This window comes from Atta cephalotes (genome assembly GCF_000143395.1).
Source record: "Atta cephalotes unplaced genomic scaffold scaffold00011, whole genome shotgun sequence".
NCBI lineage: Eukaryota > Metazoa > Arthropoda > Insecta > Hymenoptera > Formicidae > Atta > Atta cephalotes.
The window spans coordinates 5,164,843-5,190,330 of NW_012130075.1; the positions used below are offsets into that span (position 1 = coordinate 5,164,843).

The following is a 25,488-nucleotide window of genomic DNA, read 5'->3' on the forward strand; positions in this document are numbered from 1 at the left end:
GTTGCCTGTTCCTTTTATTGTGCGGAGTCCCTTATAATAGAAATAAAACATTATTTTTTCGAACTTTCCATTATTATTAAAGCAGGAGGAGGAAGAAAGGTGAGAGTTGCTTTGCGTAGAAAGTCATTACACACGCAAGAGAGTATAGAATAGCTTTTAATATGTATGAAGCAAGAAGAAATCGTTATTTTTTCAAACTTTTTTTGTTGATAACTTTTAAATGAAGGAGTACCAATTAAAACCATCTGAAGGTTATAACCTTGACAAGGTCAAGGTCATCCGAGCTAGATCCCCTATTGTCGATATTTATCAAAAATATATTTACCAATAATATATATGCATATAATATTTGCATTTTAATAAGTTTTCAACAAAAATATAATTTTACCTTGACCCACTTGTTTTCTAGCATATGTTCTTATAAACTTAATTTCTTTACTAGATTTATTTGCCTGCTTTGTAGATCCAAATGTTGTATCATATTGAATAAAATATGTCAGTGATAATGGTACATTATCTGTGTTTGAGAAAAAAAATTATTATTATTTAGTAGAATCAAATATATTTGGCATATTTGTATATCTGTATATATACTTATAAAAACATGTTAACAAATTTTGGGAGGATCTTAATTGCCTACACGTCGTTTGCTACATTTTGCTGACAGTTCGTTTGCGCACAAAAATTATTGCCTACAGCTTGATTGCTTACAAGCACTTTTGCACAAATAAAAATTTCAGATATAAAAGTCATTTGCCTACAAGTATTATTGCCTACAGTTTTATTATCTACATACATTATTGCCTATATAATTCGATTGCCTACAATATTACTATTCTTTACTTTAAAAATACAAATTATTTTTTTACTTAACCTTAATTTTATATTTGTGTGGTAAAGTACTTGTAGGCAAGTATTTGTATATTGCAAACAATATTAATCGACTTGTAGGAAAAAGAAACCATCTCAACATGTTTTCATAGAATCTTCGCAAAATATAAAATAATAAAAAAATTACATACATTGCAAGCATGTGGATTTTGCACGTCTATAACCCGCGGATGTCAATGTAAAAGATTCAATAAAAACTTTCATACTATTAACATAATCTAGAGGATATGTTCCTGAAATAATACATATGTAATATTATACAAATAATTCATATGTAATATTATATCAATAAAAATTTTAACATTAGCTATAATCCATTTAATGCTATAAATTTTTCAGTATTTGATTGACCAAACAGGATATAGAAATCTAAAGGATAGAACACAGTTGAATAATCAATTTTGCACTGATCTTCTTGCACGTGATGAATCTACAGCAAAAGTAAGTTGATCTGTGTTCGAATATTTCGACCAATGCGTTGTAAATAATATTTTTAATGCATGAAAGGCATTAATTAAATGAAAAAATGGAACCTGATAAAATGTTGAATTACATTCACAGATATCTATACTAGCATTATCTATACTCGCTTCCGAGTTGATTTAATGGCGGCGACAATATATGTGTTATACATGTGTACAATGTGTGTATTGTGCATGTACAAAATGATTGGCCACTGAACTTAATCGAATATCCAGCCATTTATAGCGTTTAGTCGAAGTTAGCGATCTAGTATAAACAACTATGGTTGCATGTTATAATATAATTTACTATTATAGCTTATAATAGTAACAAAAGATAATTCTTGAGGCTTCCACGCTGCTTTCTATATAAAGATTATGCGTTTCCTCCATGTCCAGATCCATTCTTGGAATGCCAACATTTCGTGAATCTTTCAGTCCACTTCATCAGGGCGAGGAACAGCCTGATACTGAGCTGTCTCTCCATTCCTTTTTATGTTACACTACTTATTGGAGTAGTGAGGGGAAAGAAGAGAATTGTGGATGGGAAGGAGAAGTGGGGGAAATTGGTCAGTTTTCAATAATCGGGAGAATGATTTCCCATATTTTATTTATGTAACTATTATAGATTGTTAGGATATTTTCTATGGTTTCTTTATACTTTCTTGGAAAGTACGATATAATATTGATTATTGTGATCATTTTGTCAAACAGTATTTGATGCCCTTTCGTTGTTTCGATATTATGTTCTGATAATGCTGATTGCGTGACGTGTGTGTTTTAGTTAACATTACGTTGATTCTTTTATTCGTAGGTTGACCATTCTCCCGATTTTTCCAATGTATACTTCCCCGCAGGAACAAGATATTTTATATATTCCTGTGGAACTGAGTGGAGGCTTTGATCTTTAGGATTTCTTAAGATTTGTTCTATCTTTTTGGGTGGTTTAAAGATAGTTCGGATATTGTGTTTATTTATAAACACATTTATAATATCCTGCCAATCCGATCTATTGTTCCTTTGATATATGGAAAAATAGGATAGGATCCTTTCGTCTGGTTCAAAGATCATTGTCTTATATGCATGTTTATTGATTGTTTTGTCTTTTTTATCAAGTCCGTTTTTCTATAATAAGGCTAGTTTTAAGTCAAGGATCACCTAGGAACTCACAAATTCAAAAACATCCTTTATTAAACCAGCCTCACCCTCATCAAAGAACCCATCCACTTCACTAAGTTACAAATAGTCCAGATTTCCCATAAAATCTTTAAATTCTGATTCCATCTGTTCCTATCCTCCACGTTGCGACATGATATCTGGCAAACTCTAGATCATATTAAGTGTACAACTTTGCTTCCGCCGTTTTTTCCGAAATTCGAGGCTTTATTGTAAAAAACTGGTTATACATTTATGATTCAAAGTATTGTCCATCGCTGGCCACTACTTTCTCCCATCTTTCGGGTAGTGTACGAATCTCGCGTCGAAAAAACTGGTCATCTTTTGAGGCTATCCACGAATCGATCTAATTTTTTACTTCTTCAAAAGACCGGAAGTGCTGGTTAGCCAGGCCATGTGCCATTGATCGAAACAAGTGATAGTCAGAGGGAGCAACGTCTGGAGAATACGGCGGGTGGGGTAGGACTTCCCATTTCAACGTTTCCAAGTATCTTGACCACTTTCGCAACATGGGGTCGAGCATTGTCATGTTGCAAAATCACTTTATCGTGTCTCTCGTTGTATTGCGGCCGTTTGTCTTTCAATGCTCGGCTCAAACACATCAATTGCGTTCGATACCGATCGCTTGTGATTGTTTCAGTCGGTTTTAACAATTCATAATACACTACGCCGAGCTGGTTCCACCAAATACAGAACATGACCTTGGAGCCGTGAATATTCGGTTTGGCCGTCGACGTGGAAGCATGGCCGGAAATTCCCCATGATTTTCTGCGCTTGGGATTACCGTAATGAACCCATTTTTCGTCCCCAGTCACAATGCGATGCAGAAATCCCTTCCGTCTTTGCCTTTCAAGCAGCTGTTCACAAGCAAAAAACGCCGTTCAACATCTCTCGGCTTCAATTCGTACGGCACTCAATTTCCTTGATTATGAATCATTCCCATGGCTTTGAGGTATTTTGAAATGGCTTGTTGAGTCACTCCCAATGATCGTGCCAATTCTTCTTGATTTTGAATCAAGTAATGCCTCCAATTCTGCATTTTCGAAAATCTTCTCTCTTCCACCGCTATGCTGATCTTCGACGTCAAAATCACCGTTCTTGAAGCATTGAAATCACTCACGACACGTTCTTTCACTAATAGCAGCCTCACCATAAGTATTTGAGAGCATTCGATGCAGATCCTCAGCCGCAGATTTCTTCATATTGAAGCAAAAAATTAAAACCTCTCGCAAATGACGAGAATTTGGCTCGTAAACTGACATTTTCAATCGAGAATAACTTTATGATGCAGACACAAATCGACTAATGTTTCTATGGGGTTATGTTTCTATGGGGACAGATGCCCAAGTTTATTGTATGACGTCTATGATCTATTTATTTCAATCATTTATTTCACCACTTACTGCTAAAACCATCTATAGGAAAACGGCGGAAGCAAAGTTGTACACCTAATATTACGTACGAACAAGTCATGAAGATCCACACAATTCTCTGAAAGACAAAAAAACAGAAATACATAAACCTTGTCTCTCACAAAAATCAACCTTCTCTATTTAACGTCAACTTATTCAACAAAGACCTATCTCAAGATACTATATCTGCGCTTGCCAAAGGCAAGTAATTTCGTAATAGCCTAGAAAGATTCCAAAAAGAGATTATTAGCTAAATAGAATCAACCATCTACTGATTCTTATCAGAACAAGCAAATAATGTCCATAGACAAATAACTAATATCCTTTCCAAAGCCAAACTCCCTCCACTAGACAAAAGCGATTGGCCTTCCAAGACCTGAACAGGGACACAGACATCATCGTGCTTCCAGTCAACAAAGGCAACACGACAGTAGTCATGAATAAATCAGATTATAAGATACACAAACATACACAAATTTTGACAAAGATCCAACTAATATAATTGCACAGAACAAGATCCTGAAAGGCAAAAGAGGCTAATTTTATGAAAGATGTTTTTGGATTTGTGAATTCCTAGGTGGTCCTTGATTTAAAATTAGCCTTACAAAAAAACACAACAAAAAAGACATAAAAACAATCAAACAATAAACATGCAAACAAGACAACGGTCTCTAACACACAATCAGATGAGGATCCTACCCATTCTTCTATATGTCAAAGAAACAACAGATCAAATTGGATATTAAACAAACACAATATCCGAATTATCTTTAAACCACCCAAAAAAATAGGACAAATTTTAAGAAATCCTAAAGATCAAAGACCTCTACTCAGCTCCGCAGAAGTATACAAAATATCTTGTTCCTGCGGACAAGTATTGGAGAAACCGGGAGAATAGTCAACCTATGGATAAGAACAGCAACATGATGTCAGGCGAAAACACGTCACGCAATCAGCATTATCAGAATACAATATCGAAACAGGACATCAAATACTATTTGACAAAACGACAATAGCCAATATTACATACTTTCCAAGAAAATATATAGAAGCCGTAGAGATACAAAAACCCTAACAATCTAAATAGAGATAATGGCTACAACATAAATAAAATATGAAAAATCATTCTCCCGGTTATTGAAGACTGATTACCTCCCCCTCTCTCTCTCATCTACAATTCTCTTCTTTCCCCCCATTCTAACAAGTAGCGTAAATAAAAAGGAACGGCCCGGAGGGACCGTTCAGCTCCTTGTCCTGATGAACTGCAAATGAATTGCAAGATTCACGAAACGTTGATATTCCAAGAATGGATCTGGACAGGGAAGAAATCCGCGAAACGCATAATCTTATTAGATGTACAACTTTGCTTCCGTCGTTTTTTTCCGAAATTCGAGGCTTTATTGTAAAAAACTGGTTATACATTTATGATTCAAAGTATTGTCTATCGCTGGCCACTATTTTCTCCCATCTTTCGGGTAGCGTACGAATCCCGCGTCGAAAAAACTGGTCATCTTTTGAGACTATCCACGAATCGATCTAATTTTTTACTTCTTCATAAGACCGGAAGTGCTGGTTAGCCAGGCCGTGTGCCATTGATCGAAACAAGTGATAGTCAGAGGGAGCAACGTCTGGAGAATACGGCGGGTGGGGTAGGACTTCCCATTTCAACGTTTCCAAGTATCTTGACCACTTTCGCAACATGGGGTCGAGCATTGTCATGCTGCAAAATCACTTTATCGTGTCTCTCGTTGTATTGCGGCCGTTTGTCATCTTTCAATGCTCGGCTCAAACGCATCAATTGTGTTCGATACCGATCGCCTGTGATTGTTTCAGTCGGTTTTAACAGTTCATAATACACTACGCCGAGCTGGTTCCACCAAATACATAGCATGACCTTGGAGCCGTGAATATTCGGTTTGGCCGTCGACGTGGAAGCATGGCCGGGAATTCCCCATGATTTTCTGCGATTATCGTAATGAACCCATTTTTCGTCCTCAGTCACAATGCGATGCAGAAATCCCTTCCGTCTTTGTCTTTCAAGCAGCGGTTCACAAGCAAATAAATACCGTTCAACATCTCTCGGCTTCAATTCGTACGGCACCCAATTTTCTTGCTTCTGAATCATTCCCATGGCTTTGAGGCGTTTTGAAATGGCTTGTTGAGTCACTCCCAATGATCGTGCCAATTTTTCTTGATTTTGACACGAGTCTTACTCAAGTAATGCTTCCAATTATGCATCTTCGAAAACTTTCTCTCTTCCACCGCTATGCCGGTCTTCGACGTCAAAATCACCGTTCTTGAAGCGTTGAAACCACTATCACTCACGACACGTTCTTTCACTAATAGCGGCCTTACCATAAGTATTTGAGAGCATTCGATGAGCCTCAGCCGCAGATTTCATATTGAAGCAAAAAATTAAAACCTCCCGCAAATGACGAAAATTTGGCTCGTAAACTGACATTTTCAATCGAGAATAACTTTATGATGCAGACACAAATCGACTAATGTTTCTATGGGGTTATGTTGACAGATGCCCAAGTTTATTGTATGACGTCTATAATCTATTTATTTCGACTACCACTTACCGCTAAAGCCATCTATAGGAAAACGACGGAAGCAAAGTTGTACACCTAATAATATAGTAACAAAAGATATCATAAATACAATGCTCAATAACAGATAATTTTTAAGCTGTGATGTATCAAATGTGCTCTGCGAGTTTTATACCTTTGACGCATCACAGCTAAAAAATTATCCATTATTGTGCCTTATGTCGCTTGTTTACATTATAAGTTACATTATATGTCAAAACTAACTCATTTCTCAATTTTCTATATAATTAATACCATAGTATAAAAATATAAGGTATTTCACTCCCAAGGATGCGCACTGGTCAACATGGCAGCTCTTTGACCAACCAAAGCGTTGTCCTATTTAAGATAAGCATTTGATTGATTGTCTTGATTTAGTCTGCTGGCTATTATATACAATGAAATATCTTATATTCTTATATCATGATTAGTACAGCCTTTCAAATAAAGAAAATTATTTCCGTATGAAGTGCTTAAACACAGATCAATTAATTTTTTTATACAGATTCATTATATGCAAATAGATCAAAATCATATGAGGTCATCCTGCAAGATCCATAAGCATTTATAGCATCAAATAAATCACAATTATATATAAATATATCTATTACTTTACAAACCTTTCAATTCTGTACAAGTCATATTTTTATCCAATACGTCTTCTTCGGGACTGTTTAATTTTATAGAGAAACTTTGATTCCACTCAGTATTTATATTATCTTTATCAGTTGCAATTATTTTAGGCATCAGATCTATGAAACATGGTGGTGTTGATCTTATTACATTCAAGACTTTCTTTTCTTCTAAAGAAGGCATTTGCATCCCTAAAATATACTTGTCAAGTTTTTCTTTATTCTCTGATGAAGTATTAAAATGTAATTCATTACTTAATGAACTATCATTCAAAGTTGAAGAATCTTCTTTGTAAGTTTCTTTCAATATCACTTTCCTAAGATACTGTGCTCTAGCAACAATCTGAGCAACTAACTTGTCTGTTACCATTTCATTCGATTTTTTTCTACATTCTTGGAACTGTGATTGGTTGGTTTTGAAAACAGATCTATACATATTATATGTATCAATCTCTTCAAATTTTTTCAATTTCTTCTCTTTAGTATTCCCTGCATCATTATAAGATTTCATTGGCATTTTTCTATTATATTGTAAATTGTCAATAGGAAATAATAAAATATCTTCTTCTCTGTCGTATTTACATGTTCCCATTTGTATATTGGAATAATGGAATGATTTTGTCAAATATGTTAATTGTAAAGAAACATGTAGTTTTCCTATTTTATGACTATCGTTACTTAATATCGGAATACATTGAGAATAATATTTGCATGAAAATATCTTAGATAATTCTCCTATATATCCTTTACCAATAATCTCATGAATATTCTCTGCAAATATTACTATTTCTATTGCATTACAATTTTTAATATAATCTGCAAAAAGTATTGCGTTAGTTTTTATAGCATATACTTCAGTTACATCCTCATTTGTTCTTTCTGTTTCTGTAGTACTATCTTTTGGTCTAAGAGGAAAACAAAAAAATTGTTATATACAACCACAAAAAAACAATTATATTTAATCAATATAAATTAAATATTGTTTTTGATATAAATAAATATTATTTATCTATCTTAATTTGTCATAAAACAAGTGCTTTAAGAAAAGTAGGAGTATTATAAATCACCTAAACTGCGCATGTTCATGTTCGCCCCACCAGGAAGCCACTACTGTAACATCACCAGGATTTGTTCTGATCCAAAGGACCTCACTGATAACGAGCCTTAGACTGCCATGAATCTTGCCTTCTACTAATGGTGGTAAAGATCTATTAAATTTCGTTTGTGAATCCATTTGTTTTCTCCAAGGCGATGCATAATTAATTTTTCACCTATCAGAAATGTCAATGGGCTTAAATTAAAAATGTGCTTAATAACTACGATAATCATGCAAATGCAATTCAATAGGACAGATTGATAATCGCACAAATTTCTAAAACGTATTATATAAGAATAAGTTTAATCAATAGATTTGTTAATAATTATACAGTTTCGCACAATCACCTCAAAAATCAATAAAAATAGGTTTATTAACGATGCACGAAATGAAAGAATCTGGCAGAAATAAGCGTCGCTCTACCTCGTGAAGATTAAGCATTAAAGTTGAAGATTATTGATGTTAGGATAATTATTTAGAATAGCCTTCCCTTCCCCTCAGTTAAAATCTTAATGTAAATGTACTGCTTCGATGCGTTTTTACTCAAAACAAAAGAATTCGACAAAAAAACGTGGCGGTCGGCCTCATGAATCGAGTTATTAAGCGTTAAAGTTACAGACTTTAGAGGTTAAAATATCTATCATTCTGATTCGATATAACACTACATATACGTTCTGCTTTAATTACACAAATTCACTGCTTTACAAACATAAATTCATTACTTTAAAAACAAATTTATTACTTTAAAAGCACAAATTTATTGCTTTAAAAACACAAATTCACTGCTAATGCAAAGAATGTATGCTTAAAGCAGCAAATTTTTGTTTGTAAAGCAGTGTATTTATGGTTGTAAAACAATGAATTTGTGTTTGTGAAACAGAGAATTTGAGTAATTAATGCAAAATATATATATATCGAGTCGGGAAGATTAGTATCTTAACCTCTAAATTCTCCAACTTTAACGCTTAATATCTCAGTTCGCAGAGCGACGCTTACTTCTGCTAGATTCTTTCATTTCATGCAAAAATGCATCGAAGAAATCTAATTTTATTGATTTTTGAAGTGATTGTGCTGAACAATTACCGATTGTTTTTCTATTGCTAAAATGTTTGCAATAGTTACAAAACAAGAAATGTACATATGTATATACGTATTGAAATTGAAACGTTTTCTTTTTCCACTTCTTCCTCCTTTTCCTTCTAGACCATATAGCTCCCATGTGCACAGCATATACAGTAGCGCACTTTCTATTGGCACTTTTGATGTTAATATTGGTCAAAATGGAGTGCACATGCGTGAAATAAGTAAGGGTGCGATTATATGAGTGCGGTACTGTAACTAATGTTCGTATTCGTAGTCAGATCTTTAGATGCTCAGCCAATGAAATAATTCGTAGAGTATCTAAAAATAAATTTAAGGAAACCTAAGTACAAGATCTGACTATGAATACGAATATAAAGGTGAAATCACACAGTGCGGAATAGGATTGCGGAATGCATCATTGAAACAACCATTCAGCGCTATTCCGCATTTGATGTTGCAGAATAGCGAATGTGTCATTGTTCTTGTAATAAACCGTCGTATTTAAAATAATTTAATACTGATTAATATAATAGAATTGCGTAATGTCGAGACGAATGAAGCAAAATGATAAAATCTGAGTGCATAAATATAGAAAAAATGATGTACCAAAAAAAAATGATGAACCAAAAAAATGATGTATTACGTGCGATTTCAATGTGCCCTTTTCCGCACTTTTCTATCGCGCCAGTTTTGTGTGCTATGTTCATACGACGCGAAAAAATGATAGTAAATGCGTTAAAGCAATTCAAAAAATTGTTATGAGATTGTAAATATTAATTGTAAAATATTAAATACTGCAACAGTGATAATTGTTTTTACAATTTGAAAAATTATATTTCATTTTAATAAGCAAATTATTAACATGAAGTTAATAGTTTTTAAATTATATTTATGCTGAATACATCTTTAACGCATGAATATAGCGCACAAAACTTGCGTGATGGAAAAGTGCGGAATAGCGCAGGTTGCTTCAATGATTCTGTATTCCGCAGTCCTATTCCAGATCGTATGATTTCATTCTAATGGCTCCTGCACACTGGACGCGGAAACTTGTCGCGCAGCAAAAGGAGACGCAGTAACTAATGAACACATTAGGAACTGTAAGCTTATTGGCTACCGCATCATATTTTGCCGCGCGGTAAACATTTCCTCGTCCAGTGTGCAGAAGCCATAATAGTAACTAACTAGGCAACTAGGAAACTGTGTATCACGTATCGTCTATTTCTTTCACTTGATATTAAGAGCCGTCTATATAAGTCGCAAACAGACGCATTTGCCACAGCCAATCAGAAACATCAATGGTACTAATAACAGCTTTTCATTGGCTGTCGCAAATGCGTCTGCAAATTGCGTTCTGCGTTTGCGATTTATATAAATAGCTCTTTGTATGGAGCGCAATTTGCGGTAGTAACAAACTCATATTAGTATGAATTTTTTTAAATATATTAATTTATTTTTATACACACTTTATCGATATTCTTATTTTTTTAACAGATTTCCAGGTTTCCTAGTTGCCTAGTTAATTACTGTTAGTTACTGTACCATATACCGCATACCGCGTATTGCACTCCATGCAATCGCATCCTAAATTACCTAGCATTGCCATGGTTATCGCCTAAACTTCTTTCTCTTTTCATCTTTTTTTGCTCTGTCAAAATTCCTCGCAAAACTCACTAGATGTATTCGCATCACATTCCAATGAATGCGTTGTAGCGTAAGGCCTGGTTGTATCAGCGTTACTCTAATTTTAAGTGAAGCTTAAAACTCTGTCTCATTTTAAAGTGACAGAGACAGAAAGAATTTTTAGCTTCACTTAAAATCAAAGTAATGTTGGTGCAATCGGGCCTAAGAGCTAGCAGTATATTGGGGTATATTAGAGCATACAACGCGAATAAACCTACTATTGTAATGAAATAATTTAAACTTTATAAAAATTAATAAAAATAAATTGTAAATATATTGAAAAATAAAGAAGAAATATAGAAAAATTAGGAAAAATATTAAATTAACTTAAAAATGTATATTTATATAAAGAAATATTATGTAATTATAAATGCTACGAAAATATTATGAGAAGTTGATATAAAAGAAATTTATATACATATATATCCAAAAAAGAAATTTAAAATATAAATAAATAAATAAAAATCTTTCTTGCTCGATTTTCTATGTCTCTTTTGTTCGCTTTTTCACTTTATCACTTTTTCACAAAAATTAGAATCTTTCGAGGTTTCTCACACAACATTTCATTAAGTGGATAATATATACATACTTCCCTCTAAATTTCTACTCTGGGCTCCTATTCTTGAAAAGTATCGCATGTGAAAAACTAAGGAAATGCTATAGTATGCGTAACATTTACTATAGCATTTCTCTAGTTTTATGTACGCGATATTTTACAAGAATAGAGCCTCTGAATCATGTATGCTTGACAGAATATTTTGACAAATATTTAAGTAGAACATTGAAACGCTCATTTAAGAAGAGAAAGAGAGAAAGAGATAGCAAAAAAAAGGAGGAAATAAACGGAGTAACTTACTTTTTGTGCATGCGCACAATACGCACTTATTATCTCCATGGGTAAGTCACACTTCATAGAGCCTTGAATTTCAGGAGATTCAAAAAACTTTTTTATGAATCGTAAGTAGAAAGAACACAGTTTTGCAGAAAGAACACAGTTTAGCCTTAAACTGGACTATAGACTTACACAAAAACGCTATACTGCTTCACGTGCACACGAAAATTATGGCTCATGTTTCAAATATTTGTCGACAGTTTAGAAGAAAGGAAAAAATAATAATAATTAAGATAATAACAATTTCATAGATATATGTTCTTATTATATAAATCCATTGTTGGTTACAATGTAAGCAAGGAAAAGGATTCTGCAAAATTACATTATCAATCTTAATGAGATCAAAAGAATATTTGTGTTACAATAGATTATGATATATATGAATTTAAGAACAGTGATGAACCTATTTTAACATTTAGAATGTCATTAATGAAGAAATAATAATGAAGAAATACTAAATATTTTAAAAAGATATTGATTTTATCCGCATGCTCGTTCAATCTAGAAATTAATAATTGAAAAATTTTACAGTCTATCAAAGCAAGAAAAGCATTACAACGCTAAACGTAAAACGTATTTCAAGAATTTAGAAAAGTAGTCATGATATACCTATAACTGAGGAAACAAAAGATTCGGAACTTGCATTTTGGATTTGTAGATGCCTTACAAAAGTACAAAACTGATTATCTGTATTTTGCCTACGCTATACAGAGTGTCTGGAAATAATCGCCAAATATTTCATGGGCAGGTAGAGCGAACTAAACTGAATCGAAAAGTCCATTTTGTAAATTTCCCCAATAATTAATGAAATATTAATCCTTAAAGATAGCCGAATACGTGTGCTCGCCCGGTCTATTACTGCGAAGTGTATATATCTACTGATCACTTGGCGCGCGGATCTTGGGAGTTGGGGATTGGCTGGCAAGCGCCCTGTGCCGCGCACACCGCCGCAAGCCTCCATAGCTCGGATGGCACGCTTGCCAAGCTATCCCCACAGCCTGCGCGCCAAACATACAGAGGCTGCACCGGTAACGCGGAGAAATAAAAGGAAAAGCCTATGTTTGAAAAAGTGACTCGAGCTATACCTCAAGCGGCCGTCGGAGCGTTTCTATCGACGCGCTCTCAATAGTACAATTGCAAACATTAATATTTCGATTATTATTACGAATATCGATAAAAGATTTTTATGTTTATTTTGATCTCATCTACCTTCCTGTGGGCAATTGAAGAAGTCTCGCAGGACATCTTATACATTTAGCGGAATCTATAACGATAAATTACATTGGATGCGTTCAGGAAGACACTACTCGCGCTTGACGTTACTAACTGTTGTTCTTGAAGCGCGATAGCGTTACAAGCTCCATGAACAATCCTAGCGTAGAGTTGATAGCTTTTAACCAGAGAGATATATATTCGTCGAGATTAAATTAATGGAGTGGAAGGGATTCTGTTTTTTCAATCACCAACCAAACTTTTATCTATAATTAAAATTTTTAAGATTTTGTAACAGTTTTGTAAAGTATTTCTAACGTAAATTTTTTATTTTCTTGTAGTAAATAACAAAATGCAATCTCAATTGCAATTTCTATGATAGCCGCTAGGCCGAAATGAACAATGTAAAACTAGATCAAAAATTAATAGTAAAGTAAGTAAATTAATCAGATAAAAGGAAGAATCCTTGAGCATATCGATTTCAGAAGAAGAAGCATTTACATTTAATAAGAACCTTAAGCATCTGCAGCGGAATACTCTGCCGCGTTATACCGCAATAATAACTTTTTTCCGTACACGGGAATTAAAAATTGCCAGTAACATCTCTCTGACTTTCACATTTGTAATGAAATCAAATACACAAGTTAAATTTCGCAGAAACTTTGAAAAGTTAAAGATGATACACAAGCAAGAATTACATTCACTCCAGCCTAGTGGCAAGCCATCAGAGATTAAAATTGAGATTGCATTCATTATGATAAAATTTGAAACTCACACATTATGTACGTACGTTTACTCTACGAAATTCTAAAAGAGAAAAGTTTGATGCCACTCGAGAATAGAATTCCCTCAAACATTAATCTAACTTTGACGAATGTTAAACGTTACCAACGCTAGAATTCATGAATATAAACGTTAACGTTACCAATACCTCGAAAGAAATAGCATTGATAGCGCAGTTGTAACGTAACGCTATCACTAGTGATATCATGATCGTGTTTGTTAGCGCTATTTGCAGCTCCGCGAACAATTTACCATATAACGCTAAATAGTGCGAATAGCGTTTCCCCCAACGCATCCATTGTGTGTATCGATAGTCGCAAACTAGAAATTATAAGTATAATGATTTCATTGTTAAAGGCGGAAAATTTACTATCTTAGAAAAAAACTCTGTACTTGAATCCTTCATAACGTGATTAAAAAGTAAGATATTGAGATAAAAAGCTATTTTGTAGAGGATGAACAATACATTCATGACTTCTGATTACAATTTCGAGATAATATTAATTTTTTTTACAAAAACATTTTAAATACAATATAACAAAAGAGCCATTTTTGCACATTAAATTTCAGTTATTTCGAAAACCTGACGTGAAATTTAATTTGCGACATCGTTTTCAGCACCCAAAAATCTATAAAAAAACACCTTATCTGATTAAAAGAAACATTTTTTTTTGTAAATGAATATTATCTTTATTCAGCTTGTGAATGTAGAACCAAATCCATTTATCGACATTACGATTTCATCGACAATGGCGAAAATGTGATTCGTAATTCATATCAATTTATAAAATTGATGTTGGTACTGCTACCGTACGATGATTTTTGCTTGTCACGTGAAAAAGGCCGCCTTGGCCCCTCTTAGGTTTCTCTCTATCAATACAGAGGGAGAATAGAGGTCTCACATATGGTGAAAAGCAGAGAGAAATCTGAGAGGACATGACGCAAAAAAAGATTCTTAATATATTTGGGAGGAACGGGGGAACAAGCGTGGAACGATTCAAGATGCGATTAGATGGAGCGCGATATGCGATACAATCACTAATAGTGACAACTAATTACTCAGCAAATGAAAATGGATTGAAATTAATTGAAATGAATTCAGAAATATTTTCAGAAATATTGATTCACGAATGTTAAAATGAATACTTTTCAATCCTGAATGCATTTTTATTCATTTATAGGAATTGCATGGAGCATATCTCTATGCTTTTCAATCTAAAAATAATATTAGCTTTTTCTGTGCATTGTGAATACTGTTCAATTCAAAACTTTGAATAGGAAATGCAATTCATGATTCTTACAACGGAGTAAATAGTTTCATGGGAACTGATCAGCTGGTCAACTGGAGCGAAAATATGGTGGTGCTGAACATGCTAAAGAAATAGTAGCGGAGGATGAATGTCGCTTCTCTCGTATGTAGGACTCTAGTACCATCTATTTCTTTCGCTGATATTACATGGAGCGCGATTTGCAGCGGGTTAGTGATAAACACATTAGTATGAATTTTTAAAAATATATTAACTTATTTTTATGCACACTTTATCGATACTTTTATTTTTTTAACAGATTTACTTAATAATTGCGTTTAAATGAATTAATTCTATTAAAAAGCGCATAGCAGTGTATAGTAATGTGAGTTTATCACTAGCCCATACCACACACCGCGCGCAAACCGCGCTCCATATAATATCAACGAAAGAAATAGACGGCATTAGAGTTCTATATACGAGAGAAGTGATTTATCCCCCACTACTACCTTTAGCACATGTTCAACATCGCCTTATTTTCGCTCCAGTTGACCAACTGACTAGTTCCCATGAAACTATTTATTCCATTATAAAAATCATGAACTCCATCAGGATGACGTTAAGTAAGTATTAATGTTCTCTTTTTTTGTTGAATAATATAGCGATTAAGTAATGCAATTAAAAATGTTAAAAACATTTTACAAATACATAAAAGGTAAAAAATGTATATTGTATACAATTAGTTTTATAACTTTATTGAATATATTATTGCAATAACGTTATGTACTTTTGTAACATGATTATGTTTCTATTTTGCCAGGAAGTATTTTGCAAATACACAAAAATACTTATACATACTTATTTTAAGTATGTATATATACCAGTTCAGCTGTAGAAAGAAAACATATGACAGTTCTCCACTGCGGGCATAATATGGCTGCTTTAATTTAGGTGGGGAATAATCAGAAATCGCGAGCGTCGATGTCGCTTCTCTCATATATAGGACTCTAGGCGATACGTGGTACGCGATTTTCTAGTTACCTAGATAGTTACTATTAATTATTGTACCGTGTACCGCGCTCCATGTAATACGCACCCTCAGGCCGGGTTCACACCTTGACGGAAAAGCGGAAAGCGAAAAAGCGGAAGTTAATCGAAACTCGCAGTAGTAGTACATTTTGCTTGTCTGCTTCTGTCTTTCCGCAAGTTCTGATTGGCTTCCACTTTCCGTTTTTCCATCCAAAGTATGAACGGCCTCAATAATAATCGCTACATCTAGCGCTCATATCTAGTCAATCAGCAATTTAAACAATATCAATAACCTAGTTTCCATCGAGGATTTAATCCGGATCAGAATATAAGACCTAACCAATTACAGTCGAGTTCAATTGTAACAAAATACTCGATTGTAGTTAGTTGATTCTTACAATCTGATCCGGATTAAACTCTCCGTGGAAACTAGGTCAATCACAACTTGCTTCAATACGCCGAAACCGCGAATTTTGTACCTCATAGCCTCAGATTAGATCGAAATTGGAGATCAGTCGAATCTCCCTGAGACGTAACATTTCCATGAAATAAAGAACTCTGATTGGTTGAATTTCTTATGCTTTATATGTTATGCAAGAGCTCCCCGCTTCTCTCGCAGCACTGCCACAGCGTGTTACAATGATTTTTGGAACGGTGTTTACAGTGCTGCCAGCGATGGCAAATAATTTTGGGTATATTCCCAGCAAACGAGAATGGATAAAAATGGAGTAAAATTTTTTTAATGTATACTTTAAATCCATGAAATGGATTGAATGGATTGAAATGGATCCAAACTGACACTAGTTTAATATTTGAAAAAAAAAATATTCATATTTAAGAGTTACAAATATTATTCCTAAGACACTTTTATAATAATCATACCTGAAATTAACTACTTCACATTGGTATTAAAAATACGCACTTTAATTCGAATCTGGGACCTCTCAATTATGAATCTTATCCGCTACACCACTTCTTCAATTAGTAAACGTGTTATTTATTCTCTATTTACTATTAATTTACTATTAATTACAACCAGTTAAATTAGTAACTAAATTATATAGATATAATAAAAATATCATCATTTGACAGATATAATAAAATATAAACAATTTACATTATTATGAGACAACATTGAATAAATGTCGTATAATCTCGCTTGGCCGAAGTCGCGCACTGTGATTAGCCTAATATTTGGACTGTGTTCGACTTGATTTGCGAATGTTCACATCGATCATTCATTTTATTTCTAATCAAAGAGAAACAAAAGAACATAGCTCAATTATTTTTACGTTACAACTTTTTTGAACTTACAAGGGAACAAACCAAATGAATCTCTCCGATTTAAATGAGCTTTTAGTATGTTATTCTACAGATAAAAAGGAGACACGTATTTTTTTTACGTACTGAGTCGCATGTTAAGGTAGTGAAATCCTCTTGAAAAAAATCAGTTTTTTTCTTTTAGATTGAATATCATCGAAATTATGAAAGATAGAGAAAAATGTTTTAAATAAAAATTGAATGGTTGCAAAATTACTTTATAACTATAATAATAATAAATTTATTTATTTATTTGTTTATTGCATACCCCATCCTCACTCCTAAATTTCAAAAATTTTTTAATTTTTATAATGACAAGAATTAAAGAGCATTTTTACGCTGAAAACAACGATTTGTAATAAAATCATGTTCCGCAAATGCATTTTTGAAATATGAATAAGAAACACCTCTGTATGCGCGTTCCTCATGAATATCCGTTTCATATCGTTGTTGGTTGCTCGAGAGAACGTTGAATGAAAACAGCAATACACAGCAATATCGCACTAGCTATTATAATAAGAGCTTTTTACAATAATAATGTAATAATAATAATAATAATAATAATAATAGTAATAATAATAACAATAATAGTGACATTATTAAACTCCGAAACCAATCAAATATTTTTGGTAATATATACACAATATACAGGGTGTCTCATAAGATAGATCCGAGCCACATTGGAGATGGAGAATGGATCAAAAGGAACAAAAAATTCTTATACTATTTTGAGATACTCGCTATAGTTTTCGAATTAGAAAAGGAAATGTCTAAGCCAATATGCGATTAAGCCGCGTCGCGCGAATCGTACTCAACGGCCTATTCGAGCGGCGGCGGCGGCGGCGGCGGTGGCGGCGCACAGGGAAAGGGAAATAGCGCTTCGTTGCCTAGCACAGCCTGGCATGACAGTTCTATGTGTTTCGCCGCATCGCGCCTACATTATCCAAAAATATTATTTTAACTAAAGTTTTTCTTATATATTTATTATCATTATAAATCGCGTTATTTAGCACGATTAAATACTTTTAAATACTTTTATAAAAAATTATTTATTATCTATTATAAAAAAGTTTTTTTTATTATAGTTCTAAAGTACTTTTGAACTCATTCTATTTTCATTCTTGAACATTTTTTTCTATCTCTTATAGTTCCAGCGACATTCGCTTCGAAAGAGAAACATCGATTTTTCCAATGATATTCGCTACAAAAGAAAAAAATCAATTTTTTTCTAAGGAGTGTTTCACCCTTTAAAAATGCGTATGGGCACATATAAAAAAATACGTGTCGCTTATTTTTGTCTGGAGAATAACATACTGCTTATAAAATCGGAGAGGAGCAGTTGGATTCCTTTCCTTGTAAGTTACAGATTTTTTTAATGTAATGAACATGGGCATTAAATTTGATGGATAGTTTAATGAAAATAAACTAAAACACTCAATTTTCAATTAGTGTTTTCCAATACATTTAAGTTTTCAGTTACTACAAACTTAAACATCTCATTAACGTATACATAAATAATCTTTTTAGTGACAGAAAATTTAAATGTTATTCATCAGTGAACATTAAAGATTAATAAAATTTAAGAACGTTTCTAATGATGTACAATTAAACTTGTTAAACGGTAAGAAACAACGGTGAAAAAAAAACCTCAGTCAAATGCGTCATTGTACATGGAATAATATATCTGGATTTACAATGTAGCGATTATCTATGCGAGCTTATACTATAATTTCAGTGTACATACATTAACATTTCAAAAAATAAAACTCCGACTAAATATAGCATAAAACGCGACGAAATGTGTCTCGAAGCGTAATTAAATAGAAACATCGTATAATAAAGCAAGCGGAAAAGTATCGCGACGATTATACGCTTTGCGTAATGCTCTAATTAATTACATCGCTTAACATATCTATAATTGTATTAAAACGTATTTAATCGTGCTAAATAACGCGATTTATAATGATAAGAAATGTATCAGGAAAACTTCAGCTAAAATACAATAATATTTTTGGATAATGTAGGTGCGATGCAGCGAAACACATAGAATTGCCATGCCAGGTTGTGCTAGGCAACGAAGCGCTACTTCTCTCTTCCTGCACGCCGCCGGCGCCGCAGCTCGAGTGGGCTGTCCTACGAATTCGCGCGGTGCGGCTTAATCGCATATTGGCTTAGACATTTCCTTTTCTAATTCGAAAAGTATAGCGAGTATCTCAAAATAGTATAAGAATTTTTTGTTCCCTTTGATCCATTCTCCACCTCCAATGTGGCTCGGACCCATCTTATAAAACACCCTGTATACACAAATGTACCTCAGGCAATTAAAATCAAAGTATAAATAAAGAAATTATTATTTTCGTAAAATATCGTTCATTTTGTAGTGTTAATATTAACACGAATAAAGTGTTGACAAATGTTGCGTCTTATTAATCTAGGCGGAAAATAGATATGCTGACGCATAATTTGCGTATGTTGTTGACATGAATAATCTGTTATTATAAGACATTGCGTTTTATTATTGCAACTACATAATAAATATAGTTGATTATTGATCAGTTGCTGTGTGTAGTAATGCTGTATTCCACAGTGAAAGTTTCACACTATCGTTAATTAAAATGGAAATATCACAACTGTGATGCTTCATCGATCGAAGGTATTATTATTTGATTATTTATGTTGCATTTATTCAATAATTTCTATTCGATAACTTATTTGACTATTAATAATGCATTTATTTAATAAATTTCGTTTTTCTTTCAGTTTCAAGTGTTCCCAATGTAAAAAAAACAATATTAAGAGTCTTTATTTTAGACCGCATATATGAGAAACATAATTAATGCTAAAAATTAAAGAACATTCCAACAACCCATGTACATCGTCACATTCTATCTTATGGAGACACTCACATGGTGCTTCAGCTTCCAATACTGAACAAAGAAATCTTTCACAAGAAATAAACATTAATCGAACGAAATCTGGACGTCAAATTCTTGGAGAACAAGAGCGTATATTAGAATTATTATGAAATATAAGTGCTAAGGAAAGAGCTAACGAGGGAAATTCTAATTAAGCACTACAAATACTCATGTCAAAGTCATGATCAAAGTAAGATTTTTGAGGATTGAAGTAGGTGGATATTAATTATTATTATTTATGCGCATGAGAAAAACATGAAAGAAGATGATAATTGTATTATATAAATTTTATTTTTAAATTTACAGAGAATATGCATACGTACGTATATGCATATGTAAATATAGATGAGAAATATGCTCAATATTTGTATATTAATAGTAACATCGTTTCTATAAGAAATTTGCAAAAATAAAAATATTTCTTTGTAATTAATATATTAATATATTTAATATTATTATATAATATTTATTAATGATATTACATAATAAATTCTCTCCAGCAAACGAGAATGGATTAAAATGGATTGAAATTTTTTTCTATCTGATAATGCATATTTTAAATAGCGAATACTTTTTTTGGATTTAATTGAATTCAATTGGATTCAATTAAATTCAATTGGATTGAAAAATTGCATTCCTTATTCAAAATTTTGAATTGAACAATATTCACAATTGTGTTTGTGTGCACAGAAAAAGCTAATATTATTTTTAGATTGAAAGGCATAGAAGTATATTCCATGCAATTCCTATAAATGAATAAAAATGGATTCAAAATTAAAAAGCAGCAAAGTTCGTTTTAACATTCGTGAATCAATATTTCTGAAAATCTGAATTCATTTCAATTCATTTCAATCCATTCTCGTTTGTTGGATACATATTTGTAAAATTTCTTTTCTTCTCCATTGTATACAACAGAATATACATGTTTAATACAAAACTTTTTCGGATAATTTTATTATTTCCAATCGAACGAAACAGTAATTTTAAACTTATTGTTAATTTCATATTTTTGTTACAATAAAATCAGTCACGTTGAATTTTATTTCATATTTGTTATTATATTTCCGTATTTATTATTAAAATATAACAATTTTTTAATTATTATCTTTAATTTTATAATGTTTTCTACAATGTTTTTTACAATAAACATATAAACCATTGTAATATTTACGGTTCATACTGACCACAAAGATGCTCATGAAAAAATGTGTTATGCAGAAAGACTTTTTGCACCATGCGTAAGTAATTACAGCTATTTCACTACAAATATCGCATGTCGATTTCGAATGTTTTTTTTAGTAAAAATCGACCGGTGTTTCAAATTCTACTAGCCTATGTTCCAAATATCCACTTTTGTACCAAGCATATTTAAACAAATTAGTAAATCTTGGTGATGAAAACTGATTGTGCGTTAATGATTGTAATTTTAAAATAGTTTCTAGAATGAAGTTTTACATCAAGATCTAAAAGTATAACTACATCTGAAAAATGCTTGAAATTCTTCCACGGAATCCAAAATTCCACGGAATCTAACGGTTGTATTTCTCCTGTGTTCCAGCCGGTATAATTAATAGAACAATATCTTTTGAATCTGGTCTATTTCTTTGAAATTTATATCCGGACAATGAATTATCCAGTCCATGAATCTAACAGTAAAACTGAATTTGGATAATATACTTCCCTTATCCAAGTTTCAAAATGATTAGATGTTAGTTTACCAAATTTGATCGCCATTTTTGACGCCATAATAAAAATATTATTTGCGATAAACATCGTTTCTTGTTTCTCTAAGACTTAATATCCTATTAGGTTTTTTTAACACTATAAAAAGTGGAGATAATAATCTACTATTAGCTGAAATAACAGGATGTATTGTATAACTGTGCATAATCGCAGATATTGACTGTGTTACATTCTCTACTTTTTTTACTTTTTTTAGCTTTCTCAATGTACGATCAGCATGTAATTCTAATTGAAAACCACTCCGAATTATGTACATTTTCAATTCCATAACGGTCAATATATAACATTTGACATTTTCAATAAACTTATTACTGTCTGCTTGTAAAGTTTCCTTTAACATTAAAGCTTTTTTAGTTATAAATTTCATAACTTTTCTAGATACAATTTGATGCGCGAGCTTAAATCTTTTAATTCATTCGTGTAATGCTTTAAAATCTAATAAGTTTTCTTGTTATTGCGCTTGCAAAGCCCATCGTGTAATATCAATATTATGGATCCTTGCCCCTCTATGAATTGCTTCAATAAATCTAATGTATATGCTGAAATTAATCCCAACTTTTCTATTTTACTACCATCTACATTCATTTGCTTTTCCCATCATGACAATTGTCCTGCTGATATTACTTTCCGAAATCTTGAGTTTACAGATTTCAATTGTCCTTGACTTTAATCTTCTCCAATATTCAACTGCTTCTCTTTTATATTCTATTGAAATATCATCGATATCACAAACCATTTCCTTTACATTGCATGCATAATTTTCTTCTTCATCTACGAGTTCTATTTCTTGTGCTTTCCAACAAAGGAGAATGAATTAAAATGGAAAATTTTTTTAATGCGTACCTTAAATCTATGAAAATGAATTGAATGGATTGAATGAATTGAAATGGATTGGATCCGAGCTGACACTAGTTTAATATTTAAAAAAAAATACATATTTAAAGTTTACAAATTTTATTCCTAACAATATTTATAATAATTATATCTGAAATTAACTATTTCAAATTGGTATTAAAAAAACGCACTTTAGTGGAAACCTGGGATTATGATTCTTCTACGTTACCCGCTACACCACTCTTTCAATTGGTAAATTTGTTATTCATTCTCTACTTTAATTACAACCAGCTAAACGAAATTATATAGATATAATAAAAATATCATTTGACAGATATAATAAAATATAAACAATTTATATTAATATAAGACAACATTGGGTAAATTTCGTATAATCTAATCTCGCTTGACCGATGTTGCGCGCGGTAATAGCCTAATATTCGGGCTATGTTCGACTTGATTTCACGATCATTTATTTTACTTCTGATTAAAGAAAAACAAAAAACATAGGTCAATTATTTTTATGTTACAACTTTTTTGAACTTAGTTGGATAAAAAAGAAAAATTTCTTATTTATAATTTTGAATAATTTAAGTAGTATTTATGATCCATTTTTAAATAAAAATTTTTTTATTCGATTAGATTGAAAAACTGTCTATTCAGAATATTGAATTGAGCAGTATTTACGTTGCAGAAATTGCTGATATTATTTTTGAATTTAACTGAATTAAAAAACTGTACTTGAGTAGTATTGAGTAGTATGGAGTAGTACTGAATTGAGTAGTATTGAGTAATACGATGCACAGAAAATACTAATATTATTTTTAGATTGAAAAGCATAGAGGCATATGCTCTATGCAATTCCTGTTGTTCCGTCCAGCGGACTCCCCCGACTCTTTTCTTTCGTGGAGATCTGGAATTCGTTGAAATAAAAAGACAGCTGCAAATAATGCACAAATTGAGCGTTATAGAAGAAAAATTTCTTTTCTTATACTAAAAACTAAAACGAAGAATCCAGTATCTCCTCATAAATGTCACTCCGAGACAAACTAAAAACCGGTACACGTACACGAGCGGTGGGAGCACAAGGACACTGAGTTTATGCCCCTCACACACTGCGAAAAAAAAATATGTCATTGAAAGCGTAAGATCGGCACCAAAATACTTTTTAACGGTTAAGTCGCGGACGACTCTCACGAGTCCGTGATCACAAAATCTATCACACGACGTTCAGGAGTAAATTCTGGGTAGGGATAAATCTTGTACTGATGCTGCACATGCGCTTTCTTGACGCACTGCACGTTTTCCCATAAATATTAAGGTCATAAAATTTAAGAGAATACTTTTCCATACTATAGACTCCGACATCTTTTCCTTCTCCTTGACTAATCCGAGAGCAAAGAAAAATCCTACTATTAGTTAACGAAATCTATTCCACTAATCCAAATCGGAGTAATCGGGGGCGATTAGTATAAAAACCGCGGTTCCACGGCCCTCAGTGTGATTTTTCTCTCTGAGTTTGGAGAAGCTATAGTTGTCGGGACCTTTGAAAAAGGCTTCCGATTTTCGAAACTCTTTTTCTCCAATAGAGTCAGTGCAAAACCATACTATTATCTTAAGATCAACTGGCACTGGCTGACCGCGGGAATTAATGAAGCGGACCTGCCGCCCAGCATCCCATAGTCGACAGCACTCTCTCCGACGGTCTCTCGGGCACTCGATACATCGCTATCGCCAAGTAGTAAGTCTTAGGATTTCGCTGCAATTGGATGGTCCCTCCTCTTCTTGTGTATTCCCTCTTTAAAAACGACCAAATTTTTAATTCACTTTTTGTGTTCACTCAGTTTTTCAGTCCCTCATCCCCTAGCGGAGAATAACAATGCCGATTCCGTGTCCGCTCCTACACCGCGGAAAACTCTAGAGAACAATCTCCGCTAATTCAGGCAACGGTCCAAGAATAGATTCCGGTCGTTCAGCCTCCAGCTTCGATTCTATCATTGCTATTAGAAATTTTTTACTTCCCTGTCTCCTCAGACCTCTTCCCGTTCTCCTCCTGTTTCACATCCGATATCACCACCCTTGATTGAGGAATTTCCCGCATATTGTCCCTTCAATTCCTCCCGTTCAACCTGACGTTTACTCTCCTGCTATCATCTTCCTCTCCTCTTTCATAATGCCTATCAGTTATTGGAATACATGTCCTATTTTATTCTTTCCATCAAAGACTGAGTGATAATTGGCACACAGGATTCACTTGCTTATTTTCAGTCCCCGTACCATCCCTCATCCCATCGATCTTCTTTCTTTATATGAGCTTATAACTTTAATTTTCTCCTTTTCCTTCCAAACTCTCCACACTTAAAATAATGTCCGTATCACACACAACTCTATTTCCACACACACACACACACACACACACACACACACACACACACACACACACACACACACACACACACACACACACACACACACACACACACACTAC

The 25,488-nt window shown here is 33.0% G+C and overlaps 1 protein-coding gene and 1 pseudogene across 1 annotated transcript; both read right to left on the bottom strand.

Annotated features, from left to right (window-relative positions):
* Window positions 1–252: 252 nt before the first annotated feature.
* On the bottom strand, window positions 253–8,397 carry LOC105617150. Its single transcript, XM_012198722.1, has 6 exons — window positions 8,231–8,397; window positions 8,017–8,068; window positions 7,152–7,563; window positions 1,023–1,124; window positions 389–517; window positions 253–293 (listed from the first exon to the last, which is right to left on the bottom strand). The coding sequence occupies exons 1-6, from the start codon at window positions 8,395–8,397 to the stop codon at window positions 253–255; spliced, it is 903 nt and encodes a 300-aa protein (XP_012054112.1).
* A 13,193-nt stretch (window positions 8,398–21,590) lies between these two features.
* On the bottom strand, window positions 21,591–24,726 carry LOC105617151 (annotated as a pseudogene).
* Between the last annotated feature and the right edge of the window lie 762 nt (window positions 24,727–25,488).

Coding starts and splice junctions, on each gene's coding strand:
- LOC105617150 (XM_012198722.1), bottom strand. CDS start 8,397: ATGGATTCACAAACGAAATTTAATAGATCTTTACCACCATTAGTAGAA. Junction 1,125..7,151: donor GACTTGTACAGAATTGAAAG/GTTTGTAAAGTA, acceptor GTATTATTTCAG/GAACATATCCTCTAGATTAT. Junction 518..1,022: donor AAAATCCACATGCTTGCAAT/GTATGTAATTTT, acceptor TCTCAAACACAG/ATAATGTACCATTATCACTG.